General features: G+C 43.2%; 1 protein-coding gene across 1 annotated transcript; it reads left to right on the top strand.

Annotated features, from left to right (window-relative positions):
• Positions 1–11829: 11829 nt before the first annotated feature.
• LOC136318255 (GTPase IMAP family member 4-like) lies at positions 11830–16133 on the top strand. The gene is made up of 2 exons (XM_066250645.1): positions 11830–11866; positions 14887–16133. The coding sequence occupies exons 1-2, from the start codon at positions 11830–11832 to the stop codon at positions 15822–15824; spliced, it is 975 nt and encodes a 324-aa protein (XP_066106742.1). The 3' UTR covers positions 15825–16133.
• The last annotated feature ends 1201 nt before the right edge of the window (positions 16134–17334 follow it).

Below are 17334 nucleotides of genomic sequence, written 5' to 3'. Positions count from 1 at the left end.
ATCATGATGTAGGGTCCTTTCCACGTAGGTCAGAGGAGAGCTGGATTCTAATTCTTGACCTACACCTGGTCTACTGGGAATAAAAGAATGGACAGGGACAAACAAACTGATCAGAACCTGTCAAGAACCCACTTGGATATGGTACCGGCTACCTTGCCTAAAGCTTTTAATTGCCTACATAGTTCTGTGTTTTCTAATTCTCAGGGAGTCCCTGGCAAACTACTTAGTATTGGAGGAGGCCTACTGTATAATATTCATAAGGTGAATACCCAGTTCTTGGAGAGGGTGCACCAAAAATTAAACAATATTAGAGGCAAAGGTTATACCCACTAAGACCTATTTCTTGATGTAATTTGCTAAGCCCTAACTTCAGAGACCTATTTATGTGTTCCACCTTTCCCAAGCACTGAGGTCTGCATGCCATGTGAAGCTTCTAGGTGGTGTCCAATGCTTGAGCTGTTTCTTGTACCACCTTAGTCACAAAAGCAGGGCCGTTGTCAGAGTCTATCTGAAGTGGCAGCCCAAACCTTGGAATTACTTCTCTGAGCAATGCCCTTGTTACTTCTTTGGCCTTTTCAGTGCGGTGCGGTAGGCTTCTACCCATCCTGAGTCAGTGCACACTAACAACAACAGGTACTGGTAAACTTGACTTTTGGGCATGTCAGTAAAGTCCACATGTATAACCTTAGAGGCGGGTGCTCTATAAGACTGGATACCAGGGCAATGAAGGTCCTTGTTTTGCATTATTCTGACGGCAGGTTGAACAGTGCAGGCTGACTTTCTTGGCTAGGGTTGCCAAAAGAGGGATGTGTTATAGAAATATATCCTTAGCAGTCTTTCTGTCTTTTCTTGTCCCAGATAGGTGGCAGCATGCAAAGTCTGGTCTACTGCTGGCCCCAACAGGTGGGGAATGACAACTCCACCATCTGAAAGTTGCATCGAGCCGTCCTTTAATTCTTTGGCCCCTTCTTTCTCTGTCCACCTTTCCTCTCCCTTGGAATATCTGGGTGCAAGTTCCCGGCCCACAGGATGAGAGTGGCCTCTCAGCCCTTGTAGTAGGGCAGAATAGAAGTCCTCTTTGCCTCTGCATCTGCTCTGGCATTTCCCTGGGCTTCTGCCGTTCCTCCCTTCTGGTGTCCTCGGCAGTGGATCACTGCTACTTGTTTTGGCTTCCAGATTGTTGCCAGCAGCTGGAGAATTTCTCCTTGATATTTAAGATATTTTCCCCCAGCAGTTAGGAGTCCTCTCTCTTTGTAAATTGCCCTATGAACTTGAAGTGTGAGCAAGACAATATGAAAATCTGTAAAGATATTTATTCTTTCCCTTTCACTGAGCTCTAAGGTTCTAGTCAGGGCAATGAGTTCTGCCCACTGAGCAGAAGTGCCTTGGGGTAGAGGCCACACCTCTGTAGTCTTTGTTAGAGTCACTACTGCATACCCGCCAGCCTTTCTTGTCTTGAGCTGATGGAGCTGCTTCTGTCTACATACAGCTCCCAGTCGGAATTCCTTAGGGGCCGATCTAGTACGTCCAGCCAGCTGGAGTGTACTGGATCAAGCACTTCTAAGCAATTGTGTTGAGGCTTTCCCTCATTCACTGGGAGCAGTGTTGCTGGATTTAAAGTGGCACACATCTCTATCACTAGTCTTGGGTTTTCACATTATAAACTCTAGTATTAGTGGGGAGGGCATTTGTGAGCCAATCATGTCCTTTGACATTCATCAGAGTCACTACTGCATGTAGCACCCGCACTATAGGTCTTGACCTAGAGTCAGTTTGTCTGTCTCTTGTACCAGCATGGCAGTGGCTGCTAAGGCTCTTAAGCATGGTGTCCAGCCCTTTGCAACCCCATCTAGTTTCTGGAGAGGTAGGCTACCAGTCTAGGCCATGATCCCAAATCCTGGGTTAATACACCCACTGCTGTCTTACTCCTCCCTGAGACACACAGCATAAAAGACTGCACCGGGTTTGAAAGACCTAGCACAGGGGCAGCTTGTAATTCCTTTTTAAGAGTCCAAAAAACACAGCCCTGTTCTGACCCCCAGTCCATGAATTCTTTTTCTCTCCCTTTTGTGACTTCATAGAGGGGCTTGGCCAATACTGCAAAGTTAGGGATTCATAAATGGCAGAATCCTACTGCACCCAGGAACTCCCTGACTTGTCTTCTCATGGTGAGGACTGGGATGTTCTGAGTAACCCGTTTCTGTTCTACCTCTAGCCTCCTTTCACCCTGTTGGAGAATGAAGTCCAAGTATTTTACTTGCCTTTGGAAGATCTGGGCCTTCTTCTTCGAGATCTTGTACCCATTCTTCTCTAGGTGGCATAGAAGCTCATCTGTTCCTTGAGCACATCCTTAGAGAGTCCCATGACCTAGTAACAGGTCATCCACATACTGAAGAAGGACACATCCGATGTCCTGTGCAGGAAACCTCTGGAGGTCCCAAGTGAGGGCCTCCCCAAAGATGGTAGGGAGTTCTGAATCCCTTGTGGGAGCCTAGTCCAGGTGTATTGCACCTTTGCCCCTGTAGCTGGGTCCTCCATTGGAAGGCAAACAGCTTCCAGCTTTCAGGAGCCAGTCTTATACTAAAGAAGACATCTTTTAAGTAAAAGCAAGTGAACCATAAAACTCGAGCAGGGATGAGGCTTAAGAGGGTATAAGGATTTGGCACTTTCGGGTGCAGAGTCCCTGTTGCCTCATTATCGACCCTCAAGTCCTGTACTGGCTGATAATCATTGGTCCCCGGTTTTCTGAAGGAGGGCAAGGAAGTATTCAAGGGTGACTGGCAGGACTCCTTGAGCCGTTGTAAATGCACCTGGTTTCCTTCCCAGGCCTCCTTAGGAATCGGGTATTATTGCTGGCTGACAGGCAATGCCCTAGGTTTTAACTCTCTCCTCACTGGCTCTTGGTTTATTGCCAGCCGTGTGTGTGTGTGGGGGGGGGTGTTTCTTCAGCTGAGACTCTAGGTTATTTTTTACTTAGTTTTTGGCATGGAGGCTTCCCAGATGCAGTAGTAAAAATCTTCTATTCCTCCTCTCTGGGAACGGTTAGAGTTAGAACAAGCCTAGGCTTAGGCACCTGTTGTAACCTCCCAGCTGGGGGGGGGGGGCAGGGGGAGAGCCTGGGCCAGATTCTGGCCATGCAGTGGGATTCACCTTTGGCTCAGGCTTGGGTGAGCTTATGCTGGGACCTAATAAATCTGATGATGACGGGCCTGAGTCAGTGCAGTCTCTGGGGTGGACAGAGAGTCAGGTAGGGACGGGTAGAGCCTCGCCGCACATAAGGTGGAGGAGCCAAAGTTTCTGCTGCTTCTGGTTCACTATGGGTTAAAATTTCTGGCTTGGGCTGCTGCATTGGCTCTCTGGGTCTGGTGGAATGCTTTCCTGCCTTAGCTACCAATACTGTAGAAGCCTGACATCTAAGTCAAGTGGGTGGGTGCATAACTAGTATAAGCCAAGTGTGTATGTAGGGAAACTGGTCGGGCTGGCCTAGATCCCTAGTGACTATCTGTTACACTTTCTGCACAATGGGCCTGTGCAAACTTCCTTCTCCTGTGGCCACCCCACCCTAAAAGCAGGTTATTTCAGTTCACACAAGGTCCTCAGTTTTCCCGGGAACATAGTAACCTTATAATTCCCTGAGAACCCTTTCTTAAAATTCTTGACCATCGTCGCTAAAGGAGTGGGTTTTCCATGTGAACCTCCCATATCCCCCATGACAGACAACTGTCACGTCACAAGAAGGAATGGGGGAAGGGGAGGGGAAAACTTGGAGGGGACGCCACTTGTTTTATTCCGTCACCGGCCATTCCAATCGCAAGAATGGCAGTCCCTCATGGCTTATGGCAGGCTGATATAAACCATCAGCATGCAATTCGGCCTCTTAGCTGTATGAGGTTCCCTGTGAAACCACAGTTCTTGACCCAACTCTGGCTTCAGCCCTGTGGGAGAGAGTCAAAACCCTGCCCTGTTGTCCGTCTCATTCACTCCACACAACCTCCCACACACCTGTGGAGGGTGACGAGTCACCACTCCTGTGGGGACCACTCTTCACACCTGTGAAGACTGCACGGTAGCTGCTCCTAACCTATGGAGGGCGATTAGTGAGTCTCTGGAGGGTGATCAGGCCTCCCTTCTGCACAGTAGGGCAGGACCCTAGCTAGCTTCCCTTGCCTGGTTTTCCTTACTGTTGCTCTTATGAGCCCTCGTTTCATTTTCTTTCCTTGTCTGGTCCTTGCTAGGACCTGTGAAAGGGATCCCCCCCCTCCATCCTACAGAAGAGTCCACAGGCATGCGGAAATCAGGGCATATGCTCAGCAGGTGTGTCTGCAGGGTGGCCTGGGGGCTCCCCAATGGGGTGGCTGAAGTCTTCCAATTGTGGGCATTTTTCTTCCTTGGTTTTCAGCCCATGCACCATACATATTGCAGGAATCAAAGGAGGACAAAAACGCCCAGACAACTTGATGAAAGAAGTAAGATTTATTAAAGCCAGTGGAGTACGTGGAGATGTAGCTCCAAAACACAGGCTCCTCGAAGTTGATTTTCTTACAGGTTATTTACCTTTACAGTATCTAAGCAATGGGCACGTGATCTCTTTGTTTAAGGTTTCCCAGGACTCAAAGAGAGGGGAGGGAAAGTTTCAGTGGGGTAAACAAGGGGGGAGGAGTTTCTAGATCACCGACCATAGTTACATACAGATGCTGCTATTCTTGCTGTGTATTGTAACTATGGGATATAGTGAATTGATCACTGGCTGACTTGGTTACCCCTGCTGGCTCCTTTCCCTTATATTCTTTTTGTTTCTTCATTCTCAGAGAAGAGGGGGCCTGCCCCTCCTTCCTCAACACTGCTCCAGGCCCTTGCTATGCTCAGCCCCATGAGCCCAGAAGTTGCACAGGTGGTAATACTTGTATATGGTGTAAGAAGGTGGACTATGTTTACTTATTTATTTTTGCATGTATCTGTTCAATTTTCCAAAGCCATTTGTTGAATAAACTGTTTTAACCCCATTGTATGGTCTGGCCTCCTTCATCAAATATCAATTGACCATATAGACATGGGTTAATTCTAGACTATTTTGTTTCATTGACCTATGTCTATTTTTATGCCATTACCATGTTGTTTTGTTTACTATAGTCTTACAGTATAGTTTAATATAAGTTAGTGTGATAGGTATCCTGCAACTTTTTCCTTCTTTCTTAAGATTGCTGTTGCTATTCAAAGTCTTTTGTGATTTTATATACATTATTGAATTATTTATTCTAGTTCTATAATAGAAATTGCATTGAATCTATACATTGCTTTGGTTAGGATGAGCATTTTAATGTTAATTTTTTTATCTATGAGTAGGATATATGCTTCCATTGATTTGTATCTTCTTTAATTTCAGTCTTCAATGTCTTATAAATTTCTGAGTACAGGTCTTTTACCTGCTTGGTTAAATTTATTCCTTGGGATTTTTTTAGAGGCAGTTATAAAAGAGATTGTTTTCCTAGTTTCCCTTTCTGATAGTTCAATATTGGTGTATAAAAATGCAACTGATTTCTGAATTTTTATTTTGTATCTTGCTATTTATTTGATTCATTTATCAGTTTTAGTAGTTTTTTGGTGAACTCTTAGGGTTCTGTAGATAAATTATACATCATCTACAAATAATGACAGTTCTACTTCTTCCTTTCATTTGGATGTCTTTTTCTTCTTCTTCTCTGATGGCTGTGGTAAGGACTTTTTGTACTATCTTGAATAACAGTGTTGAAAGTAGTTATCTATGTCTTGTTCTGGATGTTAAGGGAAATGCTTTTAGTTTTTTGTTGTTTTTTTCTGAAATGAGAAGCGGGGAGAAGCAGACAGACAGACTCTAACATGCACCTGACTGGGATCCACCTGGCATACCCACCAGGGGTCAATGCTCGGCCCCTGTGGGGCATTGCTCCATTGCAGCCGGAGCCATTCTAGTGGGTGAGGCAGAGGCCATGGAGCCATCCTCAGCACCCAGGCCAATTTTGCTCCAATGGAGCCTTGGCTGCAGTAGGGGAAGAGAGAGACAAAGAGGAAAGAGGCAGGAAGAGTGGAGAAGTAGATGGGCACTACTTCTGTTTGCCCTGGCTGGGAATCAAACCCGGGACTTCCACATGATGGGCTGATGCTCTACCACTGAGCCAACCAGCCAGGGCTGATTTTAGTTTTTTGTATTGTATGTGATGTTAACTGTGGGGTTTTCAAATACAAGCTTTATGATGTTGAGCTATGTTTTCTCTATTCTCACTTTAAGAGTGTTTATCAGAACTGTGTGCTGGATTTTGTCAAAATCAATAGATACTTTTTCTACATCTATTGATATGATTATATAACTTTTATCCTTTATTTTGTGTATGTGGTATAACATTGTTAGTTGATTTGCAAATATTGCATCCCAGGAATAGATCCCACTTGATTACGGTGTATGATCTTTTGACTGTATTGTTGAATTTGGTTTGCTAGTATTTTGTAGAGGACTTTTGCAAGTATGTTCATCAGGGATATCAGCCTATAGTTTTCTTTTGTTGAAGTGTCTCTTTCTGGGTTTGAAATAAGGATAATGCTAACTTTATAAAATGAGCTTGGAAATCTCTCCTCTTGTGGTTTTTGGAATAGTGTTATCAGGTGTTCATTCTTCTTTGGATATTTGGTAAAATTCACCTGTAAATCCATCCAGAGTAAGACTTTTGTTGTTGGCATTTTATTATTTTATTACTGCTTTGATTTTTTAAAGTTGTCATCAGTCTGTTTAGATTTTGTTTCTTCTTGATTCAGTTTTGGAAGATTGCATGTTTCTATGAATTTATTGATTTCTTCCAGATTGTCCAATATTTTGACACATAATTGTTTGTAGTATTTAAAAATAATTTTTGTATTAATCTGTATTCAGTATTAATTCTCCATTTTCAGTTCTGATTTTGTTTATTTGGGTCCTCTCTTTTTTTCTAGATGAGTTTTTTTAGAGGTTTAACAATCTTGTTTATCTTTTCAAAGAACCAGCTCTTGGTGTCATTGAGCTTTAGAATTTTATTCTGGACTCTATTTCATTTATTTCCTCCATGATCTTTATTATTTCTTTCATTCTACTCACTTGCAGTTTATGTGTTTTTCATTTTCTAGTTTCTTTATGTGTAAGATTCGATTGTTTATTTGAGATTTTTTTTCTTTGTTTTTTGAGGTTGGCCTGTAATGATATAAATTTTCCTCTCTGGATTTCTTTTGCTGTGTCACATAGATTTTGTATTGTCGTGTTTTCATTTTAATTTGCATCAAGGTATTTTTGATTTCCTTGATTTCATTGTTAACCCATTCATTGCTTAATAGCTTGTTATTTAGCCTCCACGTGTTTGTGTGTTTTTCTGGATTTTTTCCTTGTACTTTGTTTCTACTTTTATACTATTGCAGTCAAAGAAGATACTTGATATAATTTCAGTCTTTATTTGTTAACATATTTTTGTTTTCTAAAATGTGGGCTATCCTAGAAAATGTCTCTGTGCTTTTGAAAAGAATTTGTGTTCTGTTGTTTTGGGATGAAATACTCTGAAAACATCAATTAAATTAATCTGGTCTAGTGTGTCAATTAAGGTCGCTGTTTCCTTGTTGATTTTCTGTCTGAAAGAACAATTTATTGATGTCAGTGGGGTGTTAAAATCCCCTACTATGACCACGTTTTCAATCTCTCCTTTATGTCCATTAATATTTGCTTTAAATATTTAGATCCTCCTATGTTGAGTGCAGAAATGATATATATCATTACATCCTCTTGTTGGATTGATCCCATTATCACTATATCATGTTCTTCTTTGTCTCTTTTCATAGCCTTTTTTTTAAATCTATTTTATCTACTATAAGTATACAATGCCAGCTTTTTTCATTTCTATTTGCATAAAATAGCTTCTTATCCATTTCCTTTAATATATGCATGTTTTACATTCTGAAGTGAGTCATTTGTAGACAGTGTATATGTCAGTCTTTCTTGCTTATCCATTCAGTTACCCTATGTCTATTGATCAGATAACTTACTCCATTTATATTTAAAGTGGTTATTGATAAGTGCATGTTTATTGCCATTTTAAAATTCATAATGATGTTTCTCCACTTTTTTATTTCTTCTTCTTCTTAAAGAAGTCCCTTTAAGATTTCTAGTAATATTGGTTTCCTGGTGATGAACTCCTTCAGGAATGTCTTTTCTACGAGGCTCTTTATCTCTCCTTCAATTTTATTTATTTATTTTTTTTAAATATGATTTTTTAAATTTATTTTTTATTTTTTATTCATTTTAGAAAGGAGAGAGAGAGAGAAGGGGGGCGGATCAGGAAGCATCAACTCCCATATGTGCCTTGACCAGGCAAGCCCAGGGTTTTGAACCGGCGACCTCAGCATTTCCAGGTCGATGCTTTATCCACTGCGCCACCACAGGTCAGGCCTCTCCTTCAATTTTAAATGATTGCTTTGCTGAGTAGTGTAATTTTGGTTGTTGGTCCTTGCTTTTCATAACTGAATATCGCATGCCAATCTCTTCTGTCTTAGAAAATTACTATTGAGAAATCAGCTGACAGTCTTATGGGAGCTGACTTGTAGATAACTGTATTTCTCTTGCTGCTTTTAAGATTCTCTCTTTGTTTCTAACTTTTATCCATTTTAATGACATGTCTTGATGATGGTCTCTTTGGGATCATCTTGTTTTGGACTCTTTGAACTTCCTACATGTGTGTCTTTTTTCTTCATCAGGTGAGAAAGTTTTCAGTTATTATTTTTTTCAACTAGGTTCTCAAACTCTTGCTCTCTCTTCTCTTTCTGGTACCCTCAGAAGCGGATATTATGTTTCATATTGTACTAGAGGTCCTTTAAACTATCCTCTTTTTTAAACATATATATTTTTTTACTTCTCTGATTGGTAGTTTTCTGTTCTCTTTTCTTCTAAGTCATTGATTCAATACTCTGTTACACCTAATCTGGTCTTCATTCCATCTGGTGTGTTCTGGTTCTTTTCCATGATTTCATTGTTCTTTAATATGCTTGCTATCTCTTTGTTTAAATTCTCATTAAGTTTTTGAATATCATTAGAACCATTTTTATTTTTGACCCTGTATCTGCTAGATGGCATAACCTCATTTTATTTAGTTTTTCTTAGGGATTTCTCTTGCCTTTCATTGGGGACATGTTTATTTGTCCATCTCTCTGTATTTGAGTCTGTGTATTGGGCATATCTGCCATGTCTCCCATACTTGGAATGGTGACATTACATAGTAGGTGACTTGTGGGGTTAGGGGCAGTCTCCATTATCTCCTAGCTAAGCTTAGGTGTTCCAGAAATGTTCAATGTGTAGAGTATGTGACCCTCCTGTGGCAGTTGAGTCTTGATTGCTGTTGGCCCACCTACGGGTTCAGCTGACCCTCACTCAGGTTGACTGTCTGACTATGAGGATTATTCCTGACCACAGTGTGAGAGCTGCTGTGTGAGTGCTGACCCCACAAAACAGACTTTGCCCCAGCAGGCACTGGTGCCTGCTGAGATCTCTCTTTGAATGTGTTGCTTGTGGAGTTAATGAGGTCATTCTCTGATAGGGTCTGAAGTCCTCCACCATGTATATTGTTTCTGGGGCCTTTAGGGTGTGACCCTGGTGCAGGTCAATGTGGCACTGCCTGTGACTGACCCTGGGTTACCTGTTTGAAACTACAAAGCAATCCACAGTCTGTGGCTGCCTTGGCCTGACCTAGGTATGTGTGAAAGGGGAAAAGCCACACACCAAGTCTGGCTTCCACCAGCAGTGAGCCAGGGAGCAGGTCATGAAAACACTGAAAGTGACCTCAGATGGTAAAGTGGGCAGGTCTCTTACACGAACAGGTATGAATAGCTCCTCCCTCACTTTCTCTTTCCTCTTCTTCCTCCTCAATATTCTCACTTAGCATTGCCTTTGAAGTTAGAGACGGGAGCAGTACCCAGATCTTCCAGGTAAAGCAATATGCAGTTGTGTGCGTGTGTGTTTGTCAAGAGGCAGGAAAATGTGGGATTTGGTGCAGAGAGGACCTCTCCCCTGCTTCTTTTGTACCTCTTAGAGCCAACTTGCCCTTAGCATAGATTTCTCATTGCTTTCTGTTTCCTGAGTCTGCTGATTCTAGGTTGTAATCTGTTTTAAAGGCTGAGCCCTAAAATTAGTAACCCTCTTAGGGATTGCTGCTCAGAGGGTGCTTGTTCACATTAGTGGTTCCTTTCACCATTTGTAGAACATACACATAGACATGAAGCTTGCAGAAAAGGAGCTGTGTGAGTGGACAGAACCAGCCCCTAGAGCCGCTGGTGGTGGAAGAGCACGGGAAGCTGGGAGGCATAGGTTCAGCTCCATGGGGTCTCCTCCCCCCCCAGTCACCACCATCAAGTTTGTGGCCAAAGCTCATTTGTAAACTTTTGGTGATTTTTCTTCCCAGTTTACAAGAAGCTGTTTTCTAGTCTTTATACTTAAGGGAGTAAAGACACATCTCTTCTTTCAAAAGGAGTGTCTGTCTTTCTAACAGTGTTTCAAGGTTATGTTTGATGGCTCCCTATCAAATGAGCCTGATTTTTAGCAATGAGCATTCTCATCCTGTCCCAGGCAACATCGGCTCCAACACGAGCTCATAAACGGCTTTTCCCATTTCCCAATATTTGTAGATTGAAAGGAGACACAGTATTTAACATGTCACACCCTGTCTCTATGACACTAAGCATTGACGAATATGGAAAAGATTGTCTCTTCCACAGATGCATGCTAGACAGAAAGATCAGAGAGGAAGCAAGATCAAAGTGATTTTGATCAATTTATTGAACATATATTTACTGAGAACCACTGTTTCTCTAGTATTCTGCTTCTCCCTAAGAAAGAAGGGAAATATAAGACATCGATGGTCCTATTATCACAGAGGTCACAGCCAAAAGGGACAGCATACAAAGAGCAGATGACAAGCTTTCTGCTGTGACATGCTTTCCCATCTGGGAACACGATGGGAGCAAAGAAAAAGGGATCAAACTCAGCTCGGTAGTTGGTGCTGATGGTGTTGGGGGGAGGGGAGTTGGAGAAAAAAATAAACAAATTGTATTTTTTTTAGAGAAATCTGATTATACATCAGGACAGATACTGAAGAGGAGATGATTGGTTAGGAGCTGGTTACAGGGCAAGCAAATGACCGTGTCCTGGATTAGCATGAAGGTGGGGGAGATTGGGTGGTGTTGCGTTTTGTGGAGGGAGAATCCATAGGACTCAGTGGTGGACTGAGAAAGTGAAGGAAGATAAGATGCAAATGACCCCAAATTCTGCAGGAGTCACTGGCTGAGCAGTGATGCTATCAACTGAAATGCTGATGGAATCATCCCTGTGATTTGGAGGCAGCACTGGCTGTAGCCAGGGTGGGTGGTCAGGGGTTCCATTTTGGTTGAGTTCTGTTTGAGATGCCCAGTGAACCTGCCCAATGGAGAAGTGGAATGGGATATAGAAGTTCAGCGCTCTGAGGAGAGTCTGCGCACCTGACTCCGTACACATGGCATTCAGAGCAATAATGCACTGAACAGAGGGGGAAGGGCGTCCAGAACCAGAGCAGAGGAAGCAATTGAAGCTTTTATTCTGTGTAGACATAAACCAGTGTGTGAAAAGGAGACTGATGATGGGAGGTTGAGAGACGTGTTGGGAAATAGGGCAGGAGAAATGAAATAGCAATTTTATGGGAAAGAGAGAAATGTCGGCTACATGAGGTTTTGGTTTCCAGTTACTCTCCATTTCCCTAAAACGATTTACGTTTTCTATCTACAGGAATTGAAACTACAGAGGCAGCTCAATTCCACAAGATGAGTTTCAACCTCAGTGAACCCAGGACCAGACATGGTGAGAGGGTAATCAGGGTCCCCAGGCTAGGCTGAATGGAGAGGACCTAGCAGAAGGTGCTCCATTCCTGTCTGCCAGTCCCCATCTGAGCAAGAACAAAATATTTTCAACCCATTTCTTATTTCTCTTCACTGATGTTAAGTCAGTAGTCACGGCCATCACAGACACCGGGCACATGTAGGTTCACATTTAATTCGGATAGATGGTATTGAAACAATGGAGCCTTGATATGGTGGCCATTTTCCTTTTATTCTAGCCTCGCACTCAGCCGGCGAGTAAAAAGAAACACACGGGCACCAAAACACATTCTCACATTCTCTGGTTCCACAACCAGGAGAACCTTTTCCGAGTTTATCCTAGAATCAAAGGCCCCCACCTCTTCAGTGCAGCTCACAAAACCTCTCACCTCTGTTGCCCTTCAGCTCCCTCCATCGTGCCTCCTGTGCAACCCCGTGTTCTCTTCTAAAATGACCTCCTAGCTCCTCCTTTTAAAACTTTTCTTCAAAAATCTTCAGCACACATTAGCATAACCAAGCCCCTTCCCAAGCAGAAAGGCAGTTAGCTGTATCACCTGGGTGATGGCAATTCACGTGGGCAATTTCATTTTTAACAATAAAAGTGAGCAAACCAGAAAATACAGATTTTATAAACTCATTTGCCCAACAACTGACCCCACTCTTTCTCTTCTCTGACCATCTACACTGTGTTTCCTGTCATAGCATAACAGCAACCAGGAAGAGAGACTAAAATATCCTGATGGAGCCCAGGCTTGATGACATTTCTTATTTCCCACTTCCTGCGATGTGGACACAACAGCAGGGCCAGCTGTACCCTGTCTGGTTGTTTCTCTGCCCCTCCATTCATCCTAAGGGAGGCTGGGGAAGGAGGAATGTGAGAGCAATGCTTCTTCATTCACGTCCCTAATTTCCCTGCTCCTGGTGGCCTCTGGATAACCAACAAACTCAACACACCGGCTCACTAAAGTTCTCACATAACCCTCCCTTTACACCATTGTCTATAGAAATCAATAACATCAGCTGAACTTCTTCTTGTTTGGCAAACCACACCACACATTAGTAGCCTAAAGCATCAACCATTTCACGGCCATACCTGCAGCCTGCCACATAAGAGCCAAACGCATACGTGTAATCATGTGACTATATGGCATATTGCATTGATGCCAAGATGCATTGGCAGATTGTTGCTCCGTGGGAGCTGGCTTTGGTGACGTTTTGTTTCACCTCTCATGATTTTCTTACTCTCTCTCTAATGCACTCAGTACTGCCTTGGGGGGAGGTGTCTCTACTGTGAGGCTAACTACATAATAATCTGAAACCCTCCTACACCTTTCCCCCCTAATCTTGAGCATCTTGTGTCCAGCATTCTCGGCTTCTACACATTTACCACACTCATCCCAGGATTCTGGCTATCACAAGTAGGAAACGGGGCCTTTGGGACAGTTTTGCTTATCCCTAGATCATCATCCCCCATAAAGCATGTGGGAAATGGAGCATGAACACTGATTTTGTGGTATCCAGAATGGTGGGTTCTGCAAAATATCTCATCTGTTTGATTGATATGGTTTTTAAAAAATCATTCAATGTACAGAAGAGACAGAGGAGGGCACAGTGGCAATAGAGAGACCAGGTAGGTGACTGCTAAGGCTCTGGTGGTGATGGTCGCTTGGATGAGTATGGTGGTCTTCAAACTGGGCAGAGCAGTCAGATTCATGGACGGAGCCAGGAGAACTTGTCGATGGGTTGCATCTGGAAAGTAAGGACACAATGGGAACAAGGAAGATCTTAGACTATTTGTCTCAGGAACTGGGTGAATGCGGATGACATCTCTGAAAAATGAAATAGAGTTTATAATCATGTCTATAGTATTGGCAGTGTGATAATGTATGCGTGGTCTCCAAGCAGAGATGGGTGGTTTTGAGAATCTAGTCTTATTCAAAGGCTGTGAGGACAGGGTCTTCCTTCTCAGAGAAACAGGCTCTCCGGTGTTCTTGTCAGTTGTCTTCCATGGTCCCAGTTGGTGCTTAACAATTCCAGAATAATTCAACCTTACAGACACATTAAAGAGATAGCAGAGAACTGGCTGACTGCACATATGGAAAGAGCCACATAGCTGATGTGGTGTTTCACAGAAGACACGGTTATTCTGAAAACATCATTTCAGTTGATAGGCTGTGCTTGCTGTTCAGTTATTACTTCAAGTCTCCTAGGAAGTAGATACCCTTAACCAGGTGAAACTAAGAAAGTATAATTATACTGATGCTAATCTGTGTGAGCTGCAGCTGCTGTTATTGTTGTTACTATTATTATTTAGGTATCAAGGAATTTCATAGTAACATCAGAGGACTGCCAAAACTTTCTGGCTATAAGTCTTCAATATCTTAATTTAAAATGTAAAGATTCCACTAGATTTCTGTGCTCAGGTTGTAACTTTAAAAGACAAGTATTTTGTTCTATGTGGGTCACAGTCCCTGACGAGATGTTGGCATAAGTGACATATAAAGGAACCCTTGGTCTTTCTGCCCATGTGGCATTTTCTCCCCTGTGAGGGTGGAATGATTTCAGTCACCCACCCAACTAGCTTCTTAATGGGAAGAAGAAAATAAATTTTTTTAATATAAATGAAGGGGTAGTAGTGGATATTCCACTGTGATGTCCCAAAGCCAGATGTGCATTACCTGCTGCGTTAGCTGACGAGGAGCAGCTATGGAAGCAGCAGAGTCCTCATGGAAACTGGTTTCCACCCTCCTTTCTGGGCACTTAACTTCCAGAGGTCAGAGTGAGCTGCCCAAGGGACTCCTGCATAGTGGCCAGGGGCTTCCCCAAGTCCTGCAGGAGGGAGGTCAGGCCGAAGGGTTCTATGGACGTCCTGTGAGGGCAGAGGTTGCTCAGGGGACAGAATCCTCACAGGCAACAGAGAAGGCCTGGGTGGGCAGAAGCCTTGCAGAGGAAACAGTTGGAGATCAGTCTTCACACTGTGACTTCTCTTTCCTGATGTTCCAGGGCTTGAAACCCAAGACTGCAGAGATTCACAACTGAGGCTTGTGTTAGTGGGCAAGACTGGAGCTGGTAAAAGCGCCACGGGAAACAGCATCCTTGGAAAGAAAGAGTTCTGTTCGAGCTTTGCAGCAAAATCCATCACTAAGGTCTGTAAGAAAGGGACGAGCATGTGGAAAGGGAGAGAAATCGTTGTCGTGGACACGCCTGGCATTTTCGACACCGAGGTACCAGATGCTGACACAAAAGCAGAGATTGCTCGTTGCATCCTCCTGACCTCCCCAGGACCTCACGTTCTGCTCCTGGTCGTCCCACTGGGCCGGTACACAGAGGAAGAACATAATGCCACAGAGAAGATGCTCTCGATGTTTGAACTCAACTCTAGAAGGTTCATGATTCTCTTATTCACCCGGAAAGATGACTTGGAAGGCATGGAGTTCCGTGATTATTTAAAGGAAGCTCCAGAATGCATTCAAAACCTGGTGGGACAGTTCCAGGGTCGTCACTGTGTGTTTAACAATAAGGCGACAGGGGCAGAGCAGGAGGCCCAGAGGGCAGAGCTGCTGGAACTGGCCCAGCACACGGTGAGGGAGAACGGGGGAGCATTCTTCACTAATCCGAATTATGAAAGGGCCGAGGCCTTGATTCAGAAACAGATCCAAGTGATCCAAGAGCAATACAGAGCTGAGCTGGAGAGAAAGAAAAGGCGGTTAAGAGAGGAGTATGAGGTGGCCATCAGACAGGTGGAGGATAGCAGGGAGCGGGAAAGGAGAAGGGCAGAAATGGAAAGAGAACTGATGGAAAGCGAGAGACGCTATGTTTTAAGGCAGGAAAATGCCAGGAAGGAAGTTGAAAGTCAGAAGGGGATAGTTGACTTACTCATGAAAATATTGAATATTGCTGCTAACTTTTTTTCCTCGTTTATGTCCAAGCAATATAAATGAAAATCTGCCTCTACTTCCTACATATTTTCAGGTGCTCGCAACCCATGTAACTCATGCCCCTAAGTCAGAGCTCTCTGTTTCTGTCTCTCAGGCCCTTAGGACTAGGGATTATTGTAAATTTCACTCCTGGCAATTTGTGGACGTTTGATTGATTTAACAGGGGGAGGCTATACCTTCTCAATTTGTAAAACTCCAAAGCAGAACATATAGATGGTCCCTACCTTCTGAACTCTTTCTCAGACAGACAGAGCAGAACATGATGACCCAGAGCTTTCTCTATTTATCCCCAGTAGCTCTTTCTCCTCTGGATACTTTATAGATTGCCACGTCATCTTCACCTGTGGCTTCGACTCCTCACCTTTGTCTTTAGGTTCACACTGATCATTTTCCCAATGTAATTAGGGAAATCAGTTGCTTGCATTAGGTCATCTGTAGGTAGAGCTGCTGATAGCATTCTTTCTAGATGCATGTATATTTTTTGAATTACATTTTTACAGAAGGACTCAAATGGTTCCCTATCATCTGTGCATTAAAGAACAAACATTTCTCTGGAAATCTGATCACTCAGCACTCAACTAAATGACGTGTCAGAAGGAGCAAATAGACAGTGATTGAACAGATAAGAGAACAATGCAGAAATTCTTGGGACCCACCTCATTGTAACTAATTTACTGAATAACACTTTTTCCCCTTTTCTTGTGAAACTAACTTGTCACCACACCTCCATCATCCCATACATTGGTCAGTTACTGCCAGCCGGGCCCTCCGCACACTGCTGCCCCTGCCACTTGTATTGTTTGTTTATTGTTACTACAATAAATTTTACTATATATTTTTCATATATATGCAAGGCTGGAATCTCTTTTATTTAAAAAATATCTCTAATACTTCTTTTAAGAACACAGTAATAAATTTTAATTTTGAATAGAAGTTCAAGATGATTTTGGATCTTGGCTTGGTCTACATCCTAAGACATCTCCTTTCCTTTCCTGTGAAAGTTGGAACCACATTCTTAACTCTGCCCTTCAAACCACATTCACCTCAGATTCATTCACGATATGCTGATAAAAATTATGTGTAACTAAAGTTTCTGAGACCTTTGTGGGTTTCCTGGTTAAAACACATCCCTTTAACACATGGATAACAGTAGTCAATCTGCCCCTTTACCACTGGGTTCTTCTACCCTCATTCTTCCTAGGACTTCCCAAAGCACATTGCCATGTGCTACAAGCATGTCCTGGTGGTCACACGCCAAGTGTCCTTGCTCTAATGTCTTGAAAGTGGCCTGTCCATGCCCCACACCAAGTTGTCCCCAGTAGCACATACACCTTTCCTTTATTCCCCCAAACACAGGTGAGATTAGATGGTACATTTAGCACACGTGAGCACAGGCTCCAGGATAAGAGAAGCAGCACAGGAAGCAGCTCAGGATTCCTTCAGAAACAGCCCTCACAGTGAGCCAGGTTTGGTTTCTCTGTGCAGGACACGGTGCACGGGGTGTCCATTTTCA

The sequence above is a fragment of the Saccopteryx bilineata genome, unplaced genomic scaffold (genome assembly GCF_036850765.1).
Source record: "Saccopteryx bilineata isolate mSacBil1 unplaced genomic scaffold, mSacBil1_pri_phased_curated manual_scaffold_23, whole genome shotgun sequence".
In the NCBI taxonomy this organism is placed as follows: Eukaryota; Metazoa; Chordata; class Mammalia; order Chiroptera; family Emballonuridae; genus Saccopteryx; species Saccopteryx bilineata.
The sequence above is the reverse complement of the archived record's forward strand: the minus strand, read 5'-3'. Positions and strand labels throughout refer to the sequence as shown.